Source organism: Calidris pugnax, unplaced genomic scaffold, assembly GCF_001431845.1.
Source record: "Calidris pugnax isolate Ruff unplaced genomic scaffold, ASM143184v1 scaffold273, whole genome shotgun sequence".
In the NCBI taxonomy this organism is placed as follows: domain Eukaryota; kingdom Metazoa; phylum Chordata; class Aves; order Charadriiformes; family Scolopacidae; genus Calidris; species Calidris pugnax.
Genome location: NW_015094508.1, coordinates 11,435,147 through 11,456,099, shown reverse-complemented (window position 1 = coordinate 11,456,099; position 20,953 = coordinate 11,435,147). Strand labels below are relative to the sequence as shown.

General features: G+C 40.5%; 1 protein-coding gene across 1 annotated transcript in view; it reads right to left on the bottom strand.

Annotated features, from left to right (window-relative positions):
- Positions 1–433: 433 nt before the first annotated feature.
- LOC106901969 (chondroitin sulfate proteoglycan 4-like) overlaps positions 434–20,953 on the bottom strand; it is a gene marked incomplete at its 5' end in the record, with an annotated part of 30,998 nt that continues 10,478 nt past the window's right edge. Inside the window, 5 exons of the mRNA XM_014965084.1 lie at positions 434–6,110; positions 6,610–6,793; positions 10,444–10,616; positions 14,744–14,875; positions 19,224–19,422. Of these exons, the coding sequence (XP_014820570.1) occupies positions 4,057–6,110; positions 6,610–6,793; positions 10,444–10,616; positions 14,744–14,875; positions 19,224–19,422 (2,742 nt within the window). The remainder of the gene's footprint in view (positions 6,111–6,609; positions 6,794–10,443; positions 10,617–14,743; positions 14,876–19,223; positions 19,423–20,953) is intronic.

The window sequence follows — 20,953 nt, the reverse complement described above, 5'->3', positions numbered from 1 at the left end:
TTTTCAATGACAACAATAGCACTATTGCACTAAGATTTTAGAATTTGATATTTTAAGATCTTCTAAGCATGTGTGGTGAAATAACAGAAAAGTTGTTATTAAATAAATTAAATTAAATAAACCCAGTGCAGTCCTGTTTGAGCAAGTTCAAATCAATGCATTTATTTTGATGTTACATTTATGCAAGTGCTGAACACGGCCAGGTATGTGCACGGTGAGATGCAAGGAGTCTTTCCTTGCCCGGCCACCTGCTTTATGTTAGAGGCACAACGCTGGGCACGGCACAACAGCCATCTCAGCACACCTGCAACTTTGAAATTAAACGTCAGAAAACTTGGAAGAAGGCTGTTGCTGGCAACGGGATACTGTTGCGTTTCTCCACCAACCAAAGTACTTTATACATCTTTAAAGAAATCACAAAAACATAAGTGTGTGGATTATAAACAAGACAATTTATTGATTTTATATACGTTTTCAAGGCACTTCCATGCTGCAGTTTAGAACTCCATTTCTTAAGAAAGGGAATCATTCATAAGACCCCCTCTTCACTAAATAAAACACACAATTTCAAGGTTAAGTGAAACAATGAAAAAATTCAAACCAGATCCTGACCATAAACTATGTCCGTTCCTGGAATCACAAAAAGAATCCGTAAGTATGAAATGTTTATCTTGGGGATTTTCTATATTGATTGTTATTGAAACCCAGGATGAAACTACTCCCAGCAAGTTTTTACCCTCTCAAGCTGGACTTCTAGTTAAGCCAGTGACCTCCACTCATCCAGAGCTGACTCCTCTCGTCTATATTAAATATCTATGCAGGAACAAGATGAGCTGTCCTCTGCCAAAGATCATCCTGTATTGTCCACAGGGAAAGCTTGCATTACTGCAATCACACTTTAATTTTTTTACTGGGGATTCAGGGTAGGATATTAAAGCAAAATCCAGTTACAATATTACCTCTGCATTTTGTATGAAACCCAGTAATCACTGACACAATATATTTATACCCATATAAAGATCTCATAAAAACATTCCATAAGATGGCAGGCATTCTGGCATGATTGTCTCATGGTAGCATCAATTAAGGGAGAAAACTGATTGCTGGCACACTTCACTGATGAATTAGGCAAAACAAAAACAAAAGAAAAATTCCTCAATGCGCTTAAAAATTGAGCCCAATGCTCAAAATATAATTCCATATTGACTGGTTTACTTGAAATGAACAACTGCTGTGAGTCAAAAGCATTTCGGAAACAGAGGACAAGAGTTCAGCCCACTATGCTTACACCAAAAAAGCCAGCAAAAATCCTACTATCATTTTGGTATTTTTCATGAACGATTTCTTGCTCAGAGCATGCAAACACTGGAACTCAAGAATGCCCATTCAATTGTGGAGTTCTGGTTGCATTGCTGTTTTACCCACTCACTATCACGTTGTGGTCTCATTTCTACCATGGCCAGCAGTGTGACAGCCCTGTGTCCCCTCTCCACAGCACACCAAGCACCGCATCTTTGGGCGCACCTGCTTTTACAACAACACTTTTAGCAAAATCTCACGAAGCACACACTTCACTTCCCCATTTCTGTTCAGCCTGTCACAGGTGTGCAGTGTGGCTTTTGTCACCAGACTCCAGCAGCTTTCAGCACTGCAATATTCCGGTGCCGAACTGGAGGCCTATCGCGTGGTCTCCTGGTAGGTACCGGAGTACGACACCTCCCCCGCTGTTGACAGGAAGGTCCCAGTGGTAGGGAAACGCGAGACAGGCTTCTTTAAGCGTCAGGGAAGTGTGGGATAATAATTCTTTACTCCTCCTTGGAGGGAGGCCTCAGAGAAGGCGCAAAGGGATCAGGATCCTGCTACCGGCAAGAAGGCATTGGGGTCAAGCTGTAGCCGACAGCTGGGATCTGGAGGAAGCTGCTCTCTGCTTGGTGTTTGCAGAAGAGGTCTCAGGAAATGGCAAGAAATGTACAGCTGCACCTCCACAAAGGAAAGGGGGTGACCCTTGCCGTGGCTGGCAGCACCACCTCCCTGGCTGAGAGTTTCTAAAAACAGTCCCAATGATTTTCTTTGGAAAAGCAGAAAAGGCTTTTGCAGAAAGGCTTAATGCAGATCTGCAGCAGCCCATCCACCCGGGACACCTCAACAACCTGGCCTTTTACACTGACCGCACCGCTCCAGTTCAAACCTGCCGACGCTGGCATCAGGGGAAAATGGTAATGACAGAGAAATAAAAACTCTGTACCAGGGTTCAAATACGTTTTAGTTTGAGCATATAGAGGGTTCACAGCTTTAGTGTCTAGTGCTCCACTAACTTGACCAGCTGACGATGTGGCTTGCGCATTTTCCACTGACATGGACAACTCTCCTTGAAGCGGGCTCTGAAAAAATGCATTTTTTCAAAATGAACCAGAATCAGGGCTGACCACAGCAGAGTTGATACAGATGAGAAAGACGCCCCTCACTGGTCCCGTGTTTAGTGCCCAGAAAACAGCAGCAAGCAGAGACTTTGCCTGGCTGTTCTCGTGGGTGAAAATTTCTCATAATTGAAATATATAAATGACAGAGACAGAGCTAATCATCAACAACAAAAATAAAATCATCCAAAACAAAGTAGTGTGAAATGAGTAGCACCAAGGATGTTGAGGCCCATACATCTGTTCTATAAAACCTCAAAGAAAAACGGCATTCCAGTGTTAAGTGAGCGCAGTGCAGGGCTGCGACTGCCTCCCGACACCGAGCACAGCGTTCCACATGGGAGCTAACTGGAACATGTCGCAATACAATAGTACAAAAAGAGATGAGAAGTTCAGTGGTTAGTAAGTTAGTGGTTAGTTCATTCCCTTGAAGTCAGTCTGTTCTGGGAAGTCAGTAAGAATTTTGCTGTTGTCCGCAGCTGAATGAAGACTGCACTTTAACTGGACATCACTATTGAGCTTGGACTTCCAAAACTATAAAAATATCCCCTTCGCAGTGAAATTATTGCACATTTTACCACCAGAGCAAAATTAGAGTAGGTAGCACTTGTCACAGTGTGTAAGGCACATGTGTTCAGTATTTTGGGAAATGAAGGGTAAATTGCGAAACCTGAGACAGGGACATGTACTTCCTCATAGGATTGTTTCTGTCAGTAGCTCCACAGTACAGTCATGGCATGCAGCAAGAGCACTTGATTCTACTTTTATCTGCTTGAATGCCCAGACTCCAGAGACAGTTGTGTTGGCTTCGCTGAAGGCAGAATCTAGCTCTTTGTCATGAGCAGGAAATTTTGATATGCGCTTCCAGACGCAACCTAAGCCTAAAGATAACTCAGCAGACAGGCGGACTGGCAGATCAACAGTTTTTGCCATGTGGATTAGGGGTCATGGCTGCATTTTACCCGTCTGCAGACATCAAAGGCTAGATTCAGTATCAAATGAGGAAAAAGAAAAACAAAAGAACAACCAACAACTCGCAGCAAGAGTATTTCACCGGAATCCTTATATGCTGTCACTGCTGTACTATTGTTGGTTAGTTGAATTCTGCATTTCCAGATGAACACCTATCAAAATAATCACAGCTTTGTTTCTTTTGCAATGGCCTCTTAACAGCCTTCGGATCACAACAACATTATTGAGATTAGCACCTTGGCAATTCCTTACAGAAACAATTGAAAGTTCTTCAAATAAAGGTGGTGGTTCAAGAAAGAATACAATACCTTTATAGCAAACGTGGTTCTTCAAAAAAATGTAATTATATTAAAAATACATAATCCATGACGGAATATTCTATTTTACCCCTGTCATGGGAAATAAAAAATATTGCATATATAGGGTGCACTCAAAATATGTGGGGCCAAATTCAGCACTGAATTAAGTAGGAATTTTGCTGAAGTATCTACTGAAAATCTTATTTTATGGCCACAGTAATCAGTAAGATATTTTTTTTATTATTATTATTATTTGGCTTTCATCTAACAGTGCATCATTTGACCTAGAATAAATAAGTGTAATAAAGAACAAACGTATACTCTCTTTTCCTTTCCAGACTGATTAGCATTACCAAAACTGGCCATAACTACACCCAGTACTGACTGCGCTTCAAAGTCGGGTTTGTTTTTCGACAATACTGGATCATTTCAGGATCGAGGTTTAACCAGCTGTTCTGCAGAGACCGTTCTGCAGTCGGAGGAACCACCGCAGGAAGCAGCTGCTCGTGTCTCACTGCCACAGAGGCCGAGGCTGTGCTGCCCTCAGCCCCCTTCAGGAGCGGAGTCACCGTCACACTGGGTACAGCCACGCTCCGCTCCACACATCCATCTGGGCTGCTGAGGGCTGCACCGGTTTGACGTTTGACGAGCGGTTTTGCCTTCTTTTTCTTCTGACACATTAGCAAAACGCACACAGAAATAACAGCAACAATGAGCAGCACAGACACCAGAACCAGGGGGATAATGACGAGCCAAGGGTTGCTGCTTTCACCTGCCTGCTCGCTGGGACTCCTGGCATTAACCGGGGCGGTGGTCTTAGTCCCCGCAGATCCACTTGTGCCCATTGCCAGATTTAGCAAAGGACCTTCCTCATGCAGATTTCCCCAGTGATTCTGCCCTGCCCGCATGGTTGGTCGGGTCTTCTGTGGTGTTGCTGTAGGCTCTTCATTCTGAGAGGAGGCTGGTGGCCCCTCCTTTGAGGTAGTGTGAATCTTTAAAGCGGTCGGGCTGGTTACAGAAGGCACGTCGGTTGTAAAGCCCTGCACAAGTGGAGGACTGTATGGCACGATGGAATACCGAAAATAGCCGACAGCAGGCTGCACAGCATCTGCCCTGAGTATAAATGTGAATGAGTCATTCAACAGATCAACGCCCGTCATATTCGTGTCTACCTCTAGAAGAACAACACCGCTATCAATGTCAGCCTGGGTGAATGTCTGAGCATCTTCAAACACTGCATCATCCACGAACCTCTTCTTTACAATCCTTCCGTGAGACGGGGGCACTATCACTTCAAATCTAGGATTACTATTTGTCAAATTAGCTAGCTCAGAAGCATCCAGGTCACTGCTGCTGAATTTATAAGCTGCTTGATTTGAAATCTGCACGTCAGGTACAACTTGCACCAAAGGCTTCACTGTGATGTTCAGCACTTGTCCTGTTAGATTGCCTTCTGCAGTGAAGAGCATAAACTCCAGTTCTTCTTTGGACGCAGTGAGATTTGTCAGGTGGTATGACAGCCTTCCTGAGTACAAATCTGTCTGCTCAAATTTAGTAACCTGCTCGTTTCCAATCATCAGGTGACCGTATTTGAGTGGCTGAGTTATTTCATACGTGATATTAGTGCTTTTTCCATTTGTGACAGCTGAAAGCTGCACATTAGTAATAGTGACAGAAGTCTGGCCCTGTGGAAGTACAACATTGGTAAGGTTGACAAGGACAAGAGCGATTGGTATGACTTCAAGACTGAATAGTTTGTATAAAGGGCGATGTTTACCATCTGTCACACTGAAATAAAACACCCCAGAAGATGAACTTCCATCCTGTACAAACCAAACTTTACCACTGTCAACATCAGCTTGTGTGAAATCCTGTATAGAGACACTAAGATTGCTTTTCATTGCTAAATAACCATTATTGGGGTTGCTAACAATGGTGTATTTCACCTCAGCTGGGGTGTTATCTAGGTCTTCAACTTTCAGATTCTCTGACCCCAGCACTGACACATCTCCCTGCAGGACTTGTAAGTGCAGTCTTCTAGTCTTCAGTTCTGGAGCGTGGTCATTTACTGGAAGAACAGTGATGTTAAACATCTCCTCTAAAACTTCACTATGGGGCTTTGTTGCAGACTTGCTCTTTAGGTTTAGCCAAACAGCAAAAGTGAAATTGTCGTGAAGGGATTCAGAATTATCATGTACATACACAATTCCAAATTTGTTCAGTATGTACTGGGAGAAGTTAGGTTTTTCTTTGGACACGTTTCTTTCTCCAACAACAATCATGCCGTGGTGGGGTAAAGATACAACTTGATACCAGACTTCATACATGAAGCGCTGTACCTCAGGTAGCTTAATCAATAGATTTGAAGCATCTAAATTTGTTTTGTTGATTAATACTCTACCTCCTTCCTGGACTATGGCACCTAGCAAAACCAAAAAGAGAATCTTAGAAATTTACTATTTTACAGTTGCAATGTTTCAGAAATTAGATCTCAAGTACTGATAATAATCAGAAAAGCTTTTCCTTCATTATATCCTTGAATTCCATGTCATGGCTAAAAATATATTACTACTATTTTTAAAATACAGTCACATATAAAAGACAGGATTTTCTATTGATGCATACATTAAGATTGAAAAAAATATCAATATCTCAAAGCTTCTGACCGTGCTTTCACCTATCATTACAGCAAAATGAAGAATAACACTACAGCAGTAGGAAGGATCAAACACAGGCAGTTAATCTCATTTTTAAAGATGCAGTGATACTCTTTTCCAAGCTACTATCCACACTAAACTGTGACAAAAGTATTCTGGTCATTCATTACTGAAGAGAAAGTGGCCTTTGTTTGTTGACATTTCTTCATTGGTACCCTAACAAACCCAAAACAATCTGGAGCCCAAACAGCACAACATCTTTACCTGTATTTGCCTGAAGGCGACTGTTCCGATCATGCCTGGTAATTTCATATGAAATGACAATATGGAACACCTGGAGGTCCAGAGCTGATGGTGGAGAGGAGACAGTAAACGTAAAAAAATCTTCTGCAGTCCAGACAGCTGACTCGGCATGTAAGTGCTCATACATGATCACACCTTCATCCACCTGTTTAGGGTAAAGAAAAGCCATAGGTATAAGACGAGAATAATTTTAAACACAGAAGTGTAAGGAGAGAAAAAAATATCTTAAGAACATTGTAAAAGAGAGGCCTTTGGACCTTAGTCCACACACTGTGTATACATAACTTACACTAAGATTATCCTGCATTTCTTTCTCTTAAGATGGGCTCTGTGTTGCCAGACAAGCTTACACGAATGTAGGTGAAACGTTACTGGGCATGAATGGTTAATAAAAGCCTTAGGTAAAGAAAAGAGATATAAAACATGAAGAAATTTATCTCAAATTGGCAATGGTGAACAGGAGCTCTGCTGGACTGTATCTTTAGTCAATTGGAGTATCACGTCTTGGGTTTTTTCTTTGTAAGAATACCAGCGGGGCCGGATTCATTGTCCTGAAAAAGCTGAAAGAGACTGAAGACTCGAAAATGACCTTGATGCAAGTATTTCATGGTGAATAGCAAAAAATACTTGGTAAGAGACTATGGAAACAAGAAGGATGTGCACGGACCATTGAAATATACTCCTGTTTGAAAACAAAGAGCTGATGGAATTACTTAGTGGAAAATTTCTACATCACAGGAAGAACAGGGATCCCAAGAGACAGGAAGGAACCTGGCTTGTTCTATGCCTGCCATCACACTCAAGAGAATCCTATAATTCCCACTGTGAGGTTTTAAGCTTCAAAGTACTGCGAAATACTGCAGTACATTTCAGAGGAACACATATTTATACAAGATATAACCACTTATCTCTTTAGGCCCCAAAGCAAAAGGCAGTATTTTCTCATCGGTGAACTTTAAGATCAATACCATAACACATTGGAACTGCAATAGGATTCCTAATAACCACAAGACTAGAACACTTACTAAATCTCATCCAGTGGACTCAGTGTCTGGTTTTGATAATTCATTCACTGACCTGAAGAGGAGACAGCTGTACCTATTAAATCCTTGGCAACTTCCCAGGCCACTAGTGACCTGGCTTGCACGTGTTAGTTCACAATTGCCAGAGATAGTGTTTGAGATGGTTTGAGATGGTGCTGGTTCTGAGTTTACTATTTGTAACGTAACTCTACACAGCTTGCAAACACCCTGAAGGAACTCATTAGCACACGTTCCCAACGCATACGCTTGAAAGGTGTGAAAAAAGAAAACAAAAAAGCACCCTGCTGCTGTCACGGATGAAGCACTTCAGCAGTACAGAATCTGAGCTGTGACTACAGACACAGAGAGCTAATCCTCAAATTACTGCAACAGCCCCCACTGAGATCACTAGGCAAATAGGGCTTTCAGGGTTGGTTTTCCCAACAGCCTCAAAAACACCCCAACTTACTGTCTAAAAAATTCAGTCTGATGTGATAAAATCCTGTATGCACATCACCAGGTTTATGCTTCCCCTATACTGATTTAATTCTTAATGGCTATTACAGAACCAAACAAAAACGACATTAAAAGGATAAGCTTGCTCAGGATAACTTTACAAAGCATGCCTCTAGGACTTCAAGTTGGAGAAAGCAGATTTTTGTAACATGAACAGGGCCAATAAGCATCCTCTAAATTCAGGGATGCTTTGTATCAATATTAAATAAATAGGTTTGGTTTTTTTTTTTTCAATTGTAAGCCCATGCTAATATCTGGGCTAAGAAGAGAATGGGATTGGTGAGGATTTCTGTGTTTATCTCTGTAGTGATTTTAAATATAATGAAGAAACTGTGGCTTGCTGCAAGATGAAAATACTTCTAAGATACCATAGAAAGAGAAAAAAAAAAACAAATATCATGTCAAAACCTACTGTGTTATTCAGGTATGTTTAATGCACAATTAATTTTCTAATATTGGCTGAAAAACTGTCCGTGAAAAAAAATTAATGTAATAGTGATTCAATTCTTTTCTCTGTGTTTTTTTTTTCCTTTGGCAACAAAGCAATAAACCACAGGGCATAGGGAAAAGTCCAGCAAAAGTGCTAATTCCTTTTATAAGCTAGCTGCATAGTACTTGTCAGAAATGAAATTTCAAGTTTCACAATATGGAATGAAGTCAATGAAAACCCAAAGAAACAGGCTAACACAAAATATTTTCAATTCAAATCAGATTTACAAGCTTCTTGTTACCACAAAGAAATTGAATGCCTTATTCTCCATTACATTTCATGGAGAATATACAATGTTTGTAATATCAATGTCATTTTCTCACTGATATTTAACTTCATGTGAATACAACACGCTAGACAGTGAAAGTTTATTTAGGATCTCTTTTCTTTTCCTTATACTTCACTCTCTACCAGAATAAATAGCAATCTGCTTAGGATACCTTAATTCTATCTGCAGTAAGTCCCTTAGCTCTATTTGTTTGAAGTTAAAATGGCCAATACAAATACCTCTGACAGAGGAGAAAAGCATACACATTATTAAGCTCAAACCCTTACACAATTTACAAAGTTCAAAGGAAAGTTAGCTATACAGTAGTTAGAATGAAAGCTATAGAGTGGCATGTTCTGACATGGCACTGTCTGATAAATATATGTAAACATCATATCCATAGTCTAAAACAGTAAAACTTCAAAACCTTAGCTGAAAGATTTTCTGTCTGACATGCTTAACTGTTTTATCTAATACTCATAAAAATCATACATTTTAGGAACAGAAGGGAACAGTGTCATTAAACAGCTCATCTCCATCACAATGCAAGACAAAACTCAGGAAATATTGCAACAAGACCAATAGTGTAACGGGAGTAGAACATGGTTTCCAGAGAAACATTCTGTGTTCATCTCAATTGATAAAGTTCAAGTGGAGATTCATTCCACCACAGTCCTTGCTCAGGTTCTTTCAAAGTCTGATGATAATTAATAAAAATGTCGACCCTATTTCCAGGTTTTACTGGCCAAGTTTCAATTTGGCCAATAGATCTTCTCATTCCTTCAAAAACTAAATCAAACAGCCACGTTTACAATCTGTAAATGTGGATTAAGACCAAATTATCTATTAATTTCCCCTCCAACAAAGTGAGGAGATTGAGCTCCGTTTATCTCCCCCACTTAGATTTTCTGAGAATAACTTACTGCACACAGAGCACTCAGATTCAGATTCCACACACAGACATAAGTTACTTCAGTTGCAAAAGAATGTTTTCCATCAAGTTACATGAGCTGCCACGTTTTAGCCACTCAAGTATGAGACCCTGTATCACAGTTAAGATTCTTTAAACACTTAATACCAGAGCCAATCAAGTCAATAAAAATCCTCTTGGGGACACTCATGAGGACTGTGTACAGCTGAAATGAATCTGATACTTGGACTTTTCATAGAGCAAAAGGCTATTCTTTCTGCCAAAAACTAAAGGCTTCCAACCTCGGACTGCTGGTTAATGGCACCAGAACAGCTCTTCTTGAAAAATACTGTTACAAGCAAAACAGTAGATATTGCCAAGACCCTGCTAGTATCCAAGCAGAGAGGAACAAAGGCTCCTCTTGCGTTCATTACTAGCTGCCAGATATTTAATGACACAGCAAATCTCGGTGATTGCACTGATGGGTCACATATGCCTAGTTCCTGGATCAGAAAAAGAACAAGCAACTGAGATGCCCTTTGAAGTAACAATCTACCCCTGAACTAGTTATTATAAAGTAAATGCTTACCATAGACTGCGTAAAACTGAGGATTTCCTGAGTGGTATTATCAGAATTTACTCTGATCAGCCTTCCAAGTTTTGGGGAAGTTACAATCATAAAAGTTATAGTTCTGTTTCCTGCATTGGTCACATCATTGGTTACAGCTTTCAGGTCATGTCGTAAAATAGGTCTCCTGGAACCTAAAAAATGTCAATTATAAGTAACATAGATTTGCAAGAGCAATTTTTCCCAAAAAGTAAATTTTGTATGCACGACTCACCCTCTTATCTAGGAATTCTACTTATCATTTTAATAATGTTTTATAAGATCAGCAAGTTTACCCCATTTCTACGTACCTTCTAGTTATAACTTCTCCACAGCTTTTTCTATCAAAAAAAACATCATTAAGATGTACCTCTGTTTTACAGAAATGAAAAAAGTGCAGTTCTCTTTGGCACATGCAATTCCTAAATATCAGCTTCTGCAAAAATAACCCAAAGTAAGGAGTAGAGCATGTATAAGAAGCCCTGTTCCTATCTTACATGCCTAGAACTGAATAAAAACTCCAGCTGAAGTCACCATTGTTAATGTTTTTTTAGTTATTCTAGTCGCCCACAGAAGGCAGGGTGATTTGGCAGAGAGAAACCTTAACACAGCAAAGTTTCTGGAGAACACACAAACCAAAACTGACTCTTGTCAGAAGTTTGAACCACACCTTATTGAGATGAAAGACTGTTTTCATGAAATGAAATTAAAAAATAAATACTGAATTAAAGAAATTAGGAAGACCATCACAAAACAGAAATAACAGCTTGAAATGAAATAATTTATTATTAAGGTGGGTGGACACAGAAGTAACAAAATCCTTTTAACACACAGCACCACACTAACTAGTACCTTCTGGCTTAAGTATTATACAAAGAGCTTTCTAGCATTTAGTCAAACCAAGACAGTTTTGATACAGCTGTGACACAACCAAACCTAACGATTTCCTATAAGAAAAAAGGTGGTTTATTTGGCTTCTTTTTGATGCACTGTTTCATGGTACACACTCAGCAAACTAAACCCCATGTTTAATGGTACTTTTGGAGGAGCTATAGGAGCTTATATTCCCATAATCCTATTCCCCTTGCACCCACTTCTCCCTCCATTTTTAGATTTTCTTTTTTTCTTGAGCAACAAGCTCAAGGTATCAATACATATTTCAGATACTAGCTGTGTATATCCTTGAAGTCTGAATTGCCAATTTGTCTTCGATAAAGTATAATGTTTATACAGGAATAACAGAAAATAACATGTTCCTGCTATAATATTCCTAAGAAAAAAATATGGTAAGCAAACTGAAGAATGGAGATGTTTTGCAGGCCATTATTAACATCAGGATTCTGCCTATTTACAAGTAATTGTGCCCTGGTTCAAATCAGATCTACTTTGAAACAGAGTTGATATAATAAAATGAGATCTCTGGCTCTGCCTGTTTTCCCCTTTTTAACTTCCCATGTCTCTCTATCTCCATATTGTCTTGAAAAGCGAAGCAGCCCCTCAGGTCTAGAAAAATTCTTCCACGCTAAATCTAATTCAAGAAGTTTCCCTCCTCTTCCTCTCTCTTTTTTGCCCTTGTGTGACCACTGAGAAGGAAGCACGACCTTGTGCTGTGCGTACAGCAGATGTGGTCAGGAATGTACAGTGAGAGCAACAGTTAATCAGATCACATGTATCTGCAGTTATTTCTCAATAACCTCCTACTTACGCAAATCAGGCCTCATTGCCTTAATAGAGTCAGACAGAGTAACTCTCAAACATGGTCACGGTGCAGTGATGGAAGTTACCGCTCCGGTTTTTCATAACCATACCAGGTTAGCCCATCACCACCATCACAGTGCTTGGACATGGGGACAGAGGATGTGCACCACAAAGCCCTCGTTTGTTCCCAGTAGACCTGATCTCACTTACTGCACACCACAGGCTGAAATACGGTCTAGGGACACAGACAATAAAGTCTCTCACGCTTTCCTGTAAGATGAGATCTTCCCCCAAACATAACCTTCTCCTTCACCCACTTCTGTCCTGAGACTTGAGAACCTTTTCCAGAACCCCCAGTAGTTCTGCTCCGGTGCGACACCTCAACAGGGAGAGGCAGGTTATTTGCCAGACAACAGCCTGGGTGAAGGAAAGGGAAGTGAGAACACTGTCTGCTTGTTCCCAGACACGGGAGCAGAGAGATCAGAAAACCTTCCTGGGGAAAGGAACAGAGATAGGGGAAGAAGACACACAACAAGGATGGGTGATGCAGAGTAGGGCCAAACTATAGGGCCAAACTAAACCATACACAGTAGGATGCAACAGCATGAGGCCATTATCATTACCTAATAATTTTGGTACCCATTTTTACGGCCTGCATTTAAGGTTTGGAAAATGCTTTGGCATGAGCACTCTACCTATCACTGCTAAATAATCCTAAATCATCTCATCTACTGACTGCTTAGACAGCTTTACTTCTAAATGCCCGCAAGTCAGGTTGTCTCTCCTTCTAAAAGAGCAACTCAGCTCATTCCTTCTTCGAGCAATTGCTTCCCTGAAGAGAGGAAATCCTTGCATCATAGATACTTATCATACGTAAGAAAAAACTTATATCTAGCAGTCAATTTACTGAGCACACTGAATGAAACAAGCTTCTGTTGAACAGAAAAAGATCCATAAATTGTGTAAACAAATCTGGTATATCCAACATGAAAGAAGACTGAAGTACATGCTCTTACAAAATTGCAGAACAATATGCTTGAAAGAACAGCTTATACCACAAACCATGGCAAATTCTTCACATTATATTCAATTTTTACTTCCCTAGAGAGAGGATTCTTCAAATTGTCTCAAAATTAATTTTTCCTGCAGTGCTGTAAAATGTAACAGGACACTGGCTGTTGTTTTATTTGTATTAGCCATTTGGTACCATCATTGTTGTAATAGTCATTACACGATAAGCAAGTACAGCTGAAACCCATACAGCTCTAGACATCTTTAAAAAGTATCACAAAGAGAACAGGCGAAAAAGCTACTAATACTTTTTAACACCAAAAAGGAATTTTGCTAGGCCAAAGTAAGTGAAAAATCACGAGAAATTGTAGGCTTAGATGAACACAGCTTGCAGTGATGAAAAAAAACCTGTATTTTGCAAACTAGAGAACTGACAGACAGTTCTAGAGACTCTGCCTTCTATGGAAGTATCAGGCATACTTTTCTTACAATTATCTTTGGCTTACGACAGAATTCCTGTAAATCCCTGTGCCTGAGGCAACCTTACACACCAAAATCACAGATTAGTAAGCTTTGTAAGTGGATTTATGTGAATCCCATTTATATCGACTGAATTAGAAGATCATGCTGCTACAATCTCATTTTTTGTTGCTACTGTTTAAGCGGCTTTTGTTGCAAGTCTTTGTTTATGCAGCTTATATTCAGGAAGTTTAAGAAACTAAAGTGCTCCTCTTCTGTATAAAATTAATAAACAAAGCTACAGATTAACCTATAGAACTTTCCTAACTCTCAATCCCTCTCTGCCTATACAGATCACGTTCAGAGCAAAAAGAAGGTAGCACAAACAAAAGTGTAATGCAAGACATTTCTGAGGAAAGACTAATCTTAATTTCTCCTTTATTCTGCAATTAATGTTAGATTACTAATCTCACTGAGAGATTACTCGTGCCAATGTAAAGCAGTAAATGGCTCCAGTAGAGACACTCTTAACACACCAACTCCTGCAGGAGCAGGATTTCATTAAAAAAATTTCTCTGCTGCTGATCCAACAAGTTCCAAATGCACAAATACGAATCAAAGTTTTCAGTCCTTCTGATTCAATATCAAGTCTGTGCTGCTCTCTTAACTCAGCTCAAACAGCAAGGAAGTGAACTAGCAACCTGGAAAGCTTTTGTGTGCTGCTCAGAATCCCACGGAGACAAGCTTCACTTTGCTTTCACCAGGCAAAATCACAACCAGCTAAGACACCTCTAAATATATGAATGTAATATAGAGCTTTTAAACAAAGCTGAATGGGGAACGTTCAGAGCTTAGGCATACAGTGTTATTGTCACACTGGGCTTATATATTTCACTGCCAATTTCCATTGCTCCAAGCACATGCACACATCAAAAAGTTAAACACTATAAAACAATAACGCAGTATGTTGTTTGAGAAAACATAACTGTTCTTTTAAAAATCAGATAGATAGATGTTCCCAGGTAGTTTTCTACACTTTAGCCAACTCACTATCTGACAAATATTAAGCAATTTTTTCAAGTGGACAAAACCATGACAATCTTTAACAACAGACCTGGAAAGATTCCGAGTCCTTTGTTCACTTCAAGGCTAATGACTAGTGTCTGAGCTGTGATGCTAAAAATCTGTCGGGGTGCAAAGTTCAAACCGTCTGTTACCTGAAAGTTGAAGCCTCCAGACATTGCTCCTGTAGAGAACAAAAATGTAAATTTATTCTTGATTATTCTATTTGTCATCCAAAGCATACAAACACACACTGGACACCTTTTGGACTTGGCTACAGTGAAATATATCCACAGTCATCCTAAAGCAATTTTTGATCAGTACTTTTGTATCTTAATTAGAACTAAATAAATAAATAATGCAGAGAACACCTTCACAAAGAAGAACTACTGGCTCTTGCTTACACTGAAGACCAGATATGCCTTAGGTGTAAATTAGCAGAGTGGTCCTTCCTTTCTTTCTTCACTGACCCCAGTGGAGCTGAGACCAAGTTGAACTTGAGGAGACAAATCTCCTACTTGGGAACTTGGGGGAGAGTTAAACCTGGCGGAGACTGCCAAATTTCCTACTCCTTTTGTATCTTAGGAGGGACCAAAGCACTTAAGCGGCCACATTTTGGCAAAGAAGGAATCTGGGGAGAAAAACAACTAGAATGTTCTTTCATTTTGATTTACTTTTAAAGGACTGAATCAACTCTCAGCTTGTCTTCTTTGCCTCCTCACACTGCTTCAGCTTTGCTGAAGAGTGCATGTTGTCACAGCTTAAACTATTTCAGAGGTTATGTGTACTCATAATAAATGCACACTTTTTTCTTTAATCTTCAGACCTGTATGTACTTTGGCACAAGTGATCACAAAACACCTCCAGGAATCTGAGTGGATTCCTGTAAAAATACATCTCTCAGAACTGACTCATTGAGGCCAAGATCAATGGCATTTCAACAAGGGCAAGTGCCAGGTTCTGCACTTGGGCCACAACAACCCCATGCAGCGCTACAGGCTGGGGGAAGTGTGGCTGGAGCTGCCTGGAGGAAAGAGACCTGGGGGTTCTAATTGACAAACGGCTGAATATGAGCCAGCAGTGTGCCCAGGTGGCCAAGAAAGCCAATGGCATTCTGGCTCGTATCAAGAATAGTGTGACCAGCAGAAGTAGGGAGGTTATTATGCCCCTGTACTCGGCACTGGTGAGGCCACACCTCGAGTATTGTGTCCAGTTTTGGGCACCTCAATACAAGAGAGATATCGAGGTGCTGGAGCGAGTGCAGAGGAGGGCAACGAAGTTGGTGAAGGGCCTAGAAGACAAATCATACGAAGAGCGGCTGAAGGAGCTGGGGCTGTTCAGTATGAGGAAGAGGAGGCTGAGGGGAGACCTCATCACTCTCTACAACTACTTGAAAGGACACTGTAGAGAGGTTGGTGCTGGTCTCTTCTCACAGGTAATTAACAATAGAACGAGAGGGAACGGCTTCAAGCTCCAACAGGGTAGGTTTAGATTGAACATTAGGAAGGAATTCTTCACAGAGAGAGTGGTCAGGCATTGGAACAGGCTGCCCAGGGAGGTGGTTGAGTCACCGTCCCTGGCTGTGTTTAAGGGACGTTTAGATGCGGTACTGAGGGATATGGTGTAGGGGAGGACTTTGTAGAGTAGGGTAGATGGTTGGACTCGATGATCCCAAGGGTCTCTTCCAACCTCAATGATTCTATGATTCTATGTGTACAGAGCTTCCTATATCTTGCTTTAAGTAGAGGCTCCCCAAATGGTTTAATTAGGGAGAAAGAGAGAATGAAAAACTGAAACATTAACAGTCAGCATTGCTCTTCTGCTTGCTTTGCCCAATTTAGCCTGAGATCTTGCCACGTGAATGTATATCCTGAAAGTGAGAGGGTACAGCATACTTTCACTTTAAGATCAGTGCTCCTTGCCTGATAAATTAACATATCAGAAGAATCAAATGTGGGTTCTGAAATTATAGTTAACAACTACCCCAGGCGATGCTCTTATATCCAGCCAGGCACTGAAGCAGCTCTGGAAGATCACGTCATATTGTTTTCATTTTGAAAGCTTTTATTCTCTGATGTTTTCTCTTGATAAAAATGCACAAGTAGTTGTGCATTTAAAAAAGCCATTGAGGAGTCTACTATTTGCCTCAGGTTGCAAAAAAAAAAAGGCTTAATTAGCCTCGTTTACTTTTTTGGCTAATGCAGGTCAACGGCCCAATTGACACAGACACTTCGTCATCAGCAGACTCAGGAACAGAACTAAATCCTAAAGTGCTGCTTGGACAAGAGCAGGTATTATTTTATCGCAATTAATTTTTAAAGGCATATCTGATTAGAGGTGATAAAAAGGACACCAGAAAAAGGATTGTGAAAACTGCACTGAAAAGACACAGAGACTTCAGAACCAGCAAGAGCTGATTCAGTTCTGCCCTAAGAAAAACACTGGCAGGGTTTAGGGAGATCCCATACTGTGAAAGAGTGGAAAAGGGAATGAATTCTCACATTGGAAGAGGAGTACAGAAAAGGAAAGGCATGTTCTGGTTCTGCATTCATGCTGTTGACAGAACAACTGGGGATTACAGAGAAAACAAATACAAAATTTAAGGGGAAAACATGACAACAAAGAGGGAGATTTGCAATCCACAGCATAGAACAAGCAGCATAATGGAACTCGCAAGACTGGGCAGAGATGCAGGGGAAAATTTATGAAGTCTAATATTAGAGGGCATAACAGCAAAGCGTGGTAGTACTTTCTTTGGCAGTGCAAAAGATCCCGATGACGGAGAGTCACTGCTGTGTACAGATGTAAAAGGTCTGTGGTGCCATGTGGAGCAGCCAGGGGATGGAAGAGCTGCCTCAGCCAAGAAGATGCCGCTCTTCCCCTCGGAAAGGGTGAGAGCGAGTGGAAAAGTAGATGCCGGGCTGCACAGAACATGGAGTGGGGGTACTTCCCAGGAGGAGCCAAAGAAGCTATCACACTCTAAAAGACTGAAGACAAGGGACAGAGCAGCTGCAGAGAAAAGGGATAAAAAGCCAAATGACAGCAACCAGATAAGGAAAGGTCCCACGATAAGGCTGGGAGCAAGAAGGTGAAAGTAACAAGTGCGCTTCTAGCAACAGTCCAAGATGAAGGAGGAAAGAAAACCAGAGACTGAGAAACGAAAAGAAGCAAAATGTCCAAAGTACTTTCTGAAACACTGGAGGCCATGAAGCTGAGCAGATGGCAGAGCAAGAGCAGCTGCAAGAGCTGACATATGACCTGGGCAATTTTACATTTCAAATTCACTGCACAAGCCACACTCCCACTCACTGGAAAATGAAATTTTTTGTTCTTTTTACTTTTATTAATCAAGATTCACTTCCTAAGGCTACAGATGTGCATTTGCCCTTTCTGGAACACAGAATGGATTCATTTCCTCACACTGAGACTACCACCATCCTACCACCATAGGGGTTTTTACATGTCAAAGTCTCCCTTGGAACAATTTAAACAGCTTGGCTCACTTTTGCCATGCTCTTGACCTTTCATTTCCTGACCAAATTATTTGAGCAGGATACTTACAGCTCACCAGCAGCTGCTTGTAAAGCACTTTCAGCAACACATATGCGCTCAGAAAGACAGTGCATCATAAGTCAGAGCACTTTAACCTGCACCTAACGTCACGAAGACACAGCACAGATCTGGAGCAACTGCTGTACCCAAGGGAGCACTGGAAATTCCAGCCTGCCTCAGGGCTCACAAGACAGTGCTGTACCTCTTCCATCTCCTTCTCCAAAGCTGGTTTATTCCTACTTTAGCACCTGCTTTCTTCTCCAGCTCTATTAAGCTGGAGCAGAAGGAAAGCAGCTATCACCCTGAAAAAGCCCCACCTCTTCCTCTGGCTGGAGCCCTGCTGGGATCTTCATTCCTGCAGCTTCCCAGCACTACCATTCAAGGATGAATGAAACTGCCCTGACTTCTTTTTTTATTGCTCGCACATTCTCTCTGTAGCAGCAGCAGCACAATTAACCCAATCTCAGGCCACTGGCAGAAAAGAGTCAGTGGTTAAAGCTGAATTCCTTCACAGTCTGAAAGACAGGTTGACACCAACCAGATGACCCATAACTTCACTGCCCAAAGCTGCTTAGGAACACAGCTACCCCATGGCAGGTAACTGAGAGGATGCTGGTCCATGAATAACTCTGCACTGTAGCAAGACAGAAAGGCTTCAAGAGATTCTCAGTTACAATGGTCAAAAAAATGTATTTCATTACCTCTGACAGCTGCAAGGCAATCCTGGCCTACTGCAAATTTGCATTCAGAAAGAAGGCTGCTACCAATTGAACCACTAACACACCAAGGTTTCTTGTTGAGCACACATTTAAGTAGTCATCAGACCCTTTCCTGCTTAGTTTGTGAGATCATGTATCACATAACCGGTGCTCTGAGATTTTTGTGACATTACAAGGAGATCTTCAAAGGATAGCAAACACAAATATACTGACTAGGAGCAGTATTTTGGTAACAGAGGCTGTATTTTTGAAACCACATACCATTGTGTACAAATACCAGCTGCCCTTCAATTATATGAGCCTGTGTAAAACTAAGGATACTCTTGTTCGGAGACGACTTCAGAGCCACATGCCCATTGCTAGGTGGAGTAATGGAATATATCAGTTCTGACGGTGATGAGTCCTTATCTTCTGCACAGAGGTCATCAACAGTTATTTCTGTGACTGAACCCACCCACACCTAGAGAGGCAAAAATAAAAAATATGAGTAATAAAGAAAATGCATGCAAAATAAAATCTGGGGCAAAAAACCTTCAAATAAAAAGAAAGATTTGTGCTATGCAACACTAGCAGCTGTGGCAGGTTTCCCGACTGTCCACCCAAATCTCTGATCATGGACTGGAACAGCTAAGGTTGACAAATGTTTTTTAAAAAACAAGACCATGAAATATTACAAGCAAACACACCCTACATCAGTTTGAGTTTTAGACAGCTGCAGCACAAGTGCTCTATTTGTCAGGCACTTTCCAAACCCTTACAAACATAATAAAATTGTATTTTGATAACTGAGTCAAGGAGCTCCTTTCCAACACATACACATGAATATTACTGTCATGTACTTCACAGCAGGCAAGGCATTCAATATGCTCCACTTGAACCAGCAGAAAAGAAAAAAAGAAAAACAGCCTGGGGACAGCATCATCTCTAATACAAATGGAACACTTCTTGTAGCTGCATTATTTCCTTCTAACAACATGCACTAAAGGCCCTTGTTTAGTGCACGAAACAACCCACAGAGGTGCTCAGTCCAGTGGGAGATAAAGGAATCAACATCAACAGCTGCTTAGCACTTTGCAAGGTCATGCTTCCAGACAAAATAGCTAACTAGTATTTGGAAAGATGGTATAAAACCCATTACTTAATTCTAGTAAATCTAAATGCTTTTGGGTTTTCAGCTTAAGAATATGTAGAAACTGCAAGATCCTTGTTTCAAGCAGAAACTACTGCTATCTGAGCTTCATCTGTATCTCAGTGGATGATTTCTTGTTTGGAAACAAGAAGAAACAGCTCATTTCACTCCATCTTTGCTGTATTTATTTCAAATTGCAGACAAAAGTACTAACAAAGAACAATACATATTTATCTCAACATGAAATTAAATTTTTAAGTATTCAATACATCAATACAAATTCTTTCCATGCAGAGTTTGTGCACTGTACAATCTAAAGAGCCTGACCCTTTAAAAACCTCAGCTTGAGCTTCAAGACACATACTGCATCATCCCTTCCTGTCCTCATAGGGTCTTAGTACACTTAACAAATATCTGGTAGTAACATCACACCAAACGGTTGAAGAGGAAAAATGATCCTCAACAAAGGGCATTTTACCTCTGCCAAAACCAAATATCAGCAATCACAGATTTTCCCCTAAGCATTAATTTTACTTTTTAATAAAAGCCATAGAAGAAAACCTTTTAAAGCCACTGGGATTTTTGCCATGACATTTCAATAGAGGAAAGATCTCAGACTACATTGTGTCACAAAATATGTGCCATGGAAAAAGAGATATTAAAATGAAATTAAATGCGTTTTCTGATTTCAAAAAAAAAGTTTGAAAAATAAGTTGTGTTACTTTTCATAATAGAATATATCTTGCAACCAGGAAATAGCTCTTTTTTCCCTTGAAATACGCATTTTTCTGCAATGTAATTACTACCATCAAAGTTTGATAAAAGACACCACCTTTGAAAACACAGGATGATAATGAATAGC